Below are 8,241 nucleotides of genomic sequence, written 5' to 3' on the forward strand. Positions count from 1 at the left end.
GAGAAGAGCTGAGTCTATCATGGTTGATGATTGTACAATGTTAATAGTCAGCATGTATAAAATGCATATATATCTGTGTATGTATACATAGAAATACACAGAGAAAACTTAAATAGGATTCATTTATAGGCACATGTTTATGTACATGTATATGTGCATATATCTGCATCTATATCTATCTGGTAACAAAGAACTTTTAAATATAGAAATATATCTTATCTATTATTCCTAACATCCCTATGAAGATGGTGCTGTTATTATTTGCATTTTACAGATAGAGGAACTGACACTATGAGAAAGTGTTAAATAAATTACCCAGGATCCCACACTTAGTAAATGTCTGAAATAGATTTTGAACTCAGCTCTTTGTAGGTCACAGAACTCTGCTCATTAAACCACCCAGCAATGGTTTCAAAAAGTGCTTTGTACCATATAGGGTAGATCAGAGAGGAGGATTGTTGCTATTCTTGAAGAATTTCATAACTCTCAGAAGCTTTGCCATTTGGGAAATATGTTTTATCTTTTCTCTTTATTAATAAAACCTGGGAACACACATTCATGACATGTGTATGAAGGGAATCTGGAGAGGAGAGGACCTAGTGATACAGCATGAAAAGAAGCAGGGCTGGAGAGCAGGAAGCAGGTGGTACTGGGCCAATGGAAGGAGACAGAAGGTTTCTGATGATCAGCTCTGGACATTAGCTGGGTTTGGATCCAAGTCTTCTCATGCTGCCCAGAGTTGCCTAATCTCTTTCCCTCGATACTTGCTGGTTAGTTTGAAGTTCCTGGTATCCTTTGATCTCTGTCTGTCCAGCCTTACTGCTCCAGGCAGACATTTTCTGGCTCATCCTCAACTCCTCAGGCTGTTCCACTCACTGACCAAAAGTATCCCCATGACAAGGAGGACCAATCCAACCAGGCTGATGCGAACGAGATTGATCACAAAATAAACCGACTGGGTAGAGTCTGAGGGAGAAAAGGAAATGAGGTTAGTGCTGACATAAAAATATTTCTAGGAGTTCACCCTCCTCTTAGCAGGCTCCTTGATCCCACCCCCGGATTGGTCCAAATCATGGGACCAAAGCAGGTCATCCCAGACTAAACATATTGCATTTGTAGAAAATTACTCAGCTCTTGCAAGTCCCCTTATTGGGGTTTGTTTTCTTGACTAAGGCTGAGCTGCTCTCTGCTGAAGAAGTTCAGCTCATCAGGGCCCCCTACCCTTTTTTCACATCCACTAAGTTGTGGAAGCTGGAAAGTCTTTAGCTGACAAAGAGAGGATGCTTTGTTCACAGTTCTTTCCCCAGGAATAATGTGTCACACTTTACTTTGAACAGCTCAGAAAAGACAGGAAACATGCTTTAAGTCTGGTTTATTGGTCTGTTTGTTGACTTCCTATACCTGATAATAATTTAAAATTCAAGATCCCAGTTTACTTTGGTTTAAGAAAAGAAAATTTGTGTAACTCCTGTTTAACTACTTAGGGAGAACTTGTGACCCTGATCATTCTCCAGGGACTCTTATCTGAACCCCTCCTCCACCTTCCCAAATAACAACTTGCCAGTCTAGGGCAATGTAGACAATGAAGCCCAATTCAAAATAAAATAAAATGAGTTATAATAATCATTTATCTCTCCCCAACCTGCCATCCAATACCTCCATGCTCCAACCTAAGAACTGAGCTCAGATGCAAGATGGTCACTGACCCCTTCCCCATCTCATGGACCCTTACCTCTTGTGAGACGTTCATTCTGCTCCTCTAGAAAGTGGAATGAGAAAAGGTAAAATCACAGGAGTGAAGATTCTGAAAGCCAACCCCCAGCCCACCTCCCAAGCATGATCCTAATGGCCCTGAAATTCCGGGGAAAGGCAGGGTCTTCCTTTCCTTTGTTTCTGAGTCTCCCAGTGAGAGCCAAAGGGACTCCTGGGGCTATTTGCCCAGTTCTGCAGATTAAGGGTTTGGGGAGAAGGGGGAACTACAGCCATTCTTTAGATGGACTTTCAGGCATCCCCCTCACCTTGTATTATAAGCTCCAGGGGATCACTGGGCAGGGCCAGGACTTGACTCTCTCTGCCAAGGAGATAAGAGCACCTGTACTTTCCAGTCTGGTTGATGTTCACATGGATGAAGGGGAACTCTGCCCCCTGCTGGGTGGGCTCACGGGTGCTCACAGGCATCTCCTCTCCATCCTTGTACAGAGCAAACTCCACACCTCGGGATGGCCCCTGACACAGGAGGGTTATGTTATCCCCTGAGGTTACCTTGGAACTGGGCCGGGCTGAGAGTGAGGGCTTGGGAAGGCTGTCTGTGGGGGAAAGCAGAGACCAGAGCTCTCCCAGTCTCCAAGGAGTTAGCGAGCCTGGATGGAGGTGGGGGGGAAGGGGGTTCCCCTGGCCACTCTTTCTTTTATTCCCAGCCTCTCTTTGCCTTTCCTGCCTCACTGGGAATTTAACTCTTAAAAAAAAAAGTATGTTTTTTTTTCTATTACACTACTGGAGTTCACCCTTACTCCAACCCTGCACAGTGTCAGAGGTAAAAGTGCCCTCACTGCCCCACCCCCCACTCTGAGTTCCCAGGGCTCAATGAGAAAGGCCTCCATGGCAGTATCTGGGTCCTCTGCCAGGGCTGAGAGCTCAGTAGGCTGCCAGCAAGGCTCCGGGGCTGACCTCCCTTCCGGGCAGGCGCCACCTCAGTGCCAAAGGTTGGAGACATTCCCTGGAGGAACATACTCACCTTGCTCATTCTCAGGGAGTGAAGTTTGCTGCTGCCTCCATCTAACTCATTCACATTAGGCAGGGCGGCCCCTCACACAGGGACGCCTCCATTGGCTCCCCCACTTTCCCACACGGGGCTCACAGGGACTCCTCACACTGACCTCTCCAAAACTGTCCTTTTGCAGAAGGGACCCCAAAACTCTAAAACTCCTTGAAGGAGAAATTCTCCTTGGACTCTGCCTCAATCAGGGACCCCGCCAGAGGGAAAACAAGATAAATAGCTTCATTCTGTTATCTACATGGGGTTGGTTTGGTCCTGAGCTAAAAGACTTCCAATCCTAGTCAATTAAAGAAACTCCCTCAATTCTACACAAATTCCAGCTCAAGCTGAAACTCAGCTTGAAGATGAGCCAACTTGGGACTCCACCATGAGCCCCCTTCAGTTTGTAGCCAAAGCTCCTGTTATAAAAGAGCCAATCTAAAATCCTCTCTTTGCAGAGGTTCTAAACACACCATGCTATGCCAAGGAAGCCTCTGCCCTCTGGAATAATGTTCTTTTCCAGTGTTATCTTCTCTTTATCCTCATCTATTTCCCTAATGAGACTTTATGCGTCTCTGTCAGGATTTCTAACCTTATTTCCAATCCCCATAATAAATCTCTTATCAATCTAGGTTTTTGGGTCTGTAAATTCCTTTACAGAGAACCTCTGCACCGCCAGAAGGGGTTCCCCGAAACTCCCTTCCCTTGTGCCAAATCCCAAGGGGATACAGGGGAGCCAAACCCCTCCATTTGGTTCTCTGAACCCCGAACCTGCCACTAGACCTTATCATTTAATTCCCTGACCATCAGAAACCCTCATCTCATTTTGGTTCCCTTAATCTAGGCCTTATCATTTGGTTCCCATGAAAGGGAACCCCCAAACCTAAACCTCATCACTTTGACCCTCTCTCTCCAAGAATCCAGAGCCTGTTCTCGTCCCCAGTCCTGCCCCTGCTCTCTCTCACCTGTCACCCAGACCTCCAGGGTCTCACTGGCTTCTGACCTGACTTGTGGGCAGAAAGTCTCATAGTACATGCAGCTGTAGTTCCCGGAATCCTGGACACTCGGAGACTTCAGGAAGAAATTGGCTTGAGAAAAGTGTATCTCCTTTTCCTCTAAGGACTTTGGCCTCCCCGCCTTCAGCAGACTGAACGTCACCAGCCATTCATAGGGCCCTGGCGGCCTCCTGCACCAGAAGATCACCTCTTCCCCTGGCTTCACCACAGGACCTGGATGGGCTGAGAGGGATGGCCTGGGAAGAGATCCTGGGAGAGAGTGTTTGAAAAAGAAAGAAGAGAGAGAGAGACATGGAAGGAGAAAGAATGAAAGGACAGGAAGTAAGAGGTAAAAAACAATGAGGGAGGGAGACTCAGTGAGGGTTTTAATAAAGGAAGAGCAGAGTCCAACATCATTGGGTTAAAGAATGGAGTGGAAGAAGGTTGGGAAGGCATAAAAAGATTAGAAAGCTTGGGGGAAGGCGGGGTATGAAGAGCTTTGGACGCCAAACAGAATTTTCATGATTTGGGGGTGATGGGAGCCACCAGAGTACATCAAGTAATATGGTCAGATTCCTTTGGCAGTCGAGTCATGGATGGGAGGGAGGGGAGCCTTGAGGCAGACAGACAAAGAAACTAGAACACGAGGAAAGCAGGAGACAAAAGCCCCCTGGGATGCTCCATGCAGAGCCAAAAGGCACCTCCAAGGTCAGGCAAGCCAATCTCCTTATTTTGCAAATGAAGACATCTACCCAAGGTCATACCAATGCTAAAAAATGAGGATCCCTAACTCCAAATTCCTTGTTTTCCCAAAATACCACTTTGTGTGTCCCCCCAGCAAAGGCTGAGCTGGACAGAGGACAAGAGGAAAAGGACACGGTGGAAATATTTGCTGTCCCCAGTAGAGAGGACATGAGTTTTCAAGGAAAGAGTAATTCTTCCTGGCTTCATGTGGACTAAAGGGGAGCAGCAATCTCCTTTCTCCCATGGGATTAAAGAGATGAGGAACATGAGGACCCCAGAATCCACAGAGGTGGGTATTGGGACTTAGGACAAAGGATCTGGTAGTAAGCCACAAAGCCTCAGGAGATCAGGGTTGAGGGCTAAATCAAAGGCAAATCAGTCTCTCGGTGACCAGCACTGGTCCATGGACCCAAACGAGAAGGCTCCTCGCCCTCACATGTCACCAGGCCCAGTACAGATCGTCGGGTCCCTTGGCCCATGGGGGCAGCCCTAAGTCCCTCACAGCAAGGACTCCCTTTCTCTCAAGGCAGGGATCAGTTTCTTGCTTCAGACTTGTCTGCTCTGCCATGTCCAGCCTTTAGCAAGCTCCTGTTCCCTAGGGGTCCCTGGGGCCAGGGCCACACCTTGTGCCAAGAGACCTCCCAAGAGCAGGGCCTGTTGCAGAGGGAGGTCTAAGGGGACAGTCTGGGACAGAAGCTGAGCCTGGGATTGCTCTCTCCTCGTGGACTCCTTCAGCTCTGGCTCCCCAGACTTCTCCCGGAATCACTCTATCAGTCTACCCTACATACCTCTGTCCGGCCACCCTGCTTGTTCTGAGGCTGAGCTGGGAGACAGAGGCAAGTTCATGGAGAAGCACTTATCCATCTGTGCCTTTGTCTCCTGGACCAGACCTAGACCTAGAAGAGAAGGTCCCATTGCTGGATTCTTGCCCTCCAGCCCACAGCTGCCCTTCATGCCTCTTCCCTCACTAACATCCTCCCAAAGGGCCAGAGCTGAAGAGCTCTGCCTGCCCAGGACGCTCTCTGTGTCTCTGGGCCCCTTTCATCCAGAAACCTGCTAACGAATGACCTCTCTCCATCCTCCCACTGCTTGAGCCTGGGCCCAAACTTACCGAGACAGAGGAGGGGAATGACTGGGCGCAACATGGTGGGCCCTCAATCCAGTCCAGAGCTGCTGGCTGTAAGTGAGCAAAGATGAGGAGGCAGGAGAGCTGGGGGTTGGCCCAGGATGTGGTGGCTAGAACCACTATCTCCACCCTGATACCCATTCTCACTGTTTCCCACTTTAAAATAGGTAAACGAGAGAGAACCTCTTATCAAACGCGCCTTCTGTCCCCTACGGTGGGCCAAACCTTTACAGAGCCAGGAGGTCAGCCTTTAATCCTGCTGGTATGAATACAGAGAGGACTGGCGAGACTTACATGAACTGATGCTAAGTGAAATGAGCAGAACCAGGAGATCATTATACACTTCGACAACGATATTGTATGAGGACATATTTTGATGGAAGTGGATTTCTTTGACAAAGAGACCTAACTGAGTTTCAATTGATAAATGATGGACATAAGCAGCTACACCCAAAGAAAGAACACTGGGAAACAAATGTGAACTATCTGCATTTTTGTTTTTCTTCCCGGGTTATTTATACCTTCTGAATCCAATTCTCCCTATGCAACAAGAGAACTGTTCGGTTCTGCAAACATATATTGTATCTAGGATATACTGCAACATATCTAACATATATAGGACTGCTTGCCATCTAGGGGAGGGGGTGGAGGGAGGGAGGGGGAAAAATATCGGAAAAGAAACGAGTGCAAGGAATAATGTTGTCATTATAAAGTAATCATTAAATAAATTAAAAAAAATAATCCTGCTGGTAAAGGGCTAGGGCTTCAGGTACAGGTCTAGCCCCAGAAGACTGATGTCAAGAGGTCCAAAGGCAACCAAGTCTACGACATCCTTCCCTAGTGTTACCCTTGCAGTATTCCATCTCCTGGAGTCCCTGAAGCCTTTATTCTGTCTCAACTTTTCTCTTCCCAAAGTCCAGCCCGGGCTGCTGCTGAGCCCCTGAAGCCATCTACCCAACCTCAGAGACTGCGTCCACCACCTAATTATCTCACCTGGGTCCTCACACCACAGAGCAATTTTCCCAGTTTGAACATCTCCTATTTTTCCTCTCTCCCGTTTGTCCACAGCTGTTGCCATGTTGTCTTCCCCAACTGGACTATGAGGTCTTTGAGAGCAGAGACTGTCTCTTCTCTCTTTCTATCCCCACTGCCTGGCACTCAGTAGGTGCTTAATAAATGCTAACTGCCCATTTATCTCACTTCTTGCCTACAAACACAGCCACAATCTTAGTCCCAACCATTATCACTCCTTACTTGGGCTATTGCAGTGACCTCCTAGGGCTGTCTCCCTCTCCTATCCTATTCCACAGAATCACTGAAATTAGGTCCCTAAATCCAAGCTCCAATGATGTCACTGCCCTTATTCAAAAAGCTTCCCTACTTCCCTAGTTCCTTGAATATCAAAGATAAATTTCTGTTTAGCACTTTCAGGTCTTTCACTGTATGAAGGGCTGCTGTGACAACAAAATTGTGGTCTGTGTGTTTCCAAGGGCAAATGAGGAAGAGGAAGATGCCAGAGAGGCAGAATTCAGCTTAATGTAAAGAAGAGTAGAGCCCTTAACCAAGGAGCCTCTGAGTGATAGTGAAGGGACCCTCAAGTGGGGGGGGGGAAATCCCTAATTACATTAAATGGGCCAGCAGGAAGACTTCCCCCTCCTAGAGAAATGTAGCCCACTCCTCAAAGGGGAGTTTCTCCCTTTCTCACAGAGCCCCTGTGGTTCTTCTGGGAATAGACCTCTCTTTCTCTCTCTCTCTCTCTCTCTCTCTCTCTCTCTCTCTCACACACACACACACACACACACACACACACACACACACACACCCCTTTGCTTCCATACCTGAGAATCCCAGACTGGTGGAGCCCAAAGCTTCCATGGTCAGGCTGTCCCTTGTGGTTCTCTAGGGCTGACAGGAGCCAATCCCAGCAAGAGCTGATCCTGGCCTCCGACATTGCCCAGGGAGGTCTGGGTACTCAGAAGGGAAAGGTCCAAGAACCTGAGAATGGCAGGCCCTTGAGGACACTGGCTCAGGCTGCTGAGGCTATGAGGTGAAGGGTCATTTCACCCGAGGACTTTTCCAGGCTGCCTGGAAGGCTAATAAGAAAAGGTGAGAGAGGAGTCCTTGCGGCTGAGTCTGCCAGAATGGCAAGCCTGGGGCACCTTGGGCCCAATTCGTGTAAACGCAGGAGGTTCATTCCCCACATCCTGCCAGGTTTCACATCACATTCTCAAGTTGCTCTTGCAGCTCTTGTGGGCAGGAGGTATGTGATTAATGCCCATGGGGTCATGGGAGACAACTCTGCCAGCCCCACCACTTCACTCCGGGCTAATCTGCTTCTCAACTCTCTTATTCCCAGGTTCAAGGGCATTTCCATGGCTGTGCTAGGAAATATCCTCGGGAAAATGGCCCAAACTATACTTATTCCAGCCCCAACCCAGAAAGAAATCAGTAAATCTCTTCTCCCACGGGATAGACTCTTGGCCCTCAATCCCCAGCTACGGACAAAACCACTTAATGCAATTCATTGACATAAAATAATAAGTACTAGTGTACATAGCATTTGAATGTAACACAAAGCATTTTAGACATGGTTCTGCCCCTAATTACAATCCTGGGAGGCA

At 47.9% G+C, this 8,241-nt stretch overlaps 1 protein-coding gene across 2 annotated transcripts; it reads right to left on the bottom strand.

The window, feature by feature from the left end:
- Positions 1-494: 494 nt before the first annotated feature.
- On the bottom strand, positions 495-7,672 carry LOC127556464 (immunoglobulin superfamily member 1-like). Of its 2 annotated transcripts, none has more exons than XM_051989636.1 (4): positions 7,459-7,672; positions 3,721-4,020; positions 2,019-2,306; positions 495-966 (listed from the first exon to the last, which is right to left on the bottom strand). In XM_051989636.1, exons 1-4 carry the CDS (start codon positions 7,493-7,495, stop codon positions 851-853), a joined length of 741 nt encoding a protein of 246 aa, XP_051845596.1. In that variant the 5' UTR covers positions 7,496-7,672; the 3' UTR covers positions 495-850. The 2 variants fall into 2 exon arrangements, with proteins under 2 accessions (XP_051845596.1, XP_051845594.1); XM_051989634.1 differs by lacking the exon at positions 7,459-7,672 and adding an exon at positions 5,283-5,405.
- Positions 7,673-8,241: the final 569 nt, after the last annotated feature.

Source organism: Antechinus flavipes, chromosome 3 (genome assembly GCF_016432865.1).
Source record: "Antechinus flavipes isolate AdamAnt ecotype Samford, QLD, Australia chromosome 3, AdamAnt_v2, whole genome shotgun sequence".
In the NCBI taxonomy this organism is placed as follows: domain Eukaryota; kingdom Metazoa; phylum Chordata; class Mammalia; order Dasyuromorphia; family Dasyuridae; genus Antechinus; species Antechinus flavipes.

Excerpts from the sequence above, each read along its gene's own strand:
- LOC127556464 (XM_051989634.1), bottom strand. The coding sequence starts at position 5,358 with ATGGATAAGTGCTTCTCCATGAACTTGCCTCTGTCTCCCAGCTCAGCC. Across the intron at positions 2,307-3,720 it reads CCTGGAGGTCTGGGTGACAG|ACAGCCTTCCCAAGCCCTCA; the intron begins GTGAGAGAGAGC and ends TTTCCCCCACAG. Across the intron at positions 967-2,018 it reads CCTGGAGCTTATAATACAAG|ACTCTACCCAGTCGGTTTAT; the intron begins GTGAGGGGGATG and ends TTTCTCCCTCAG.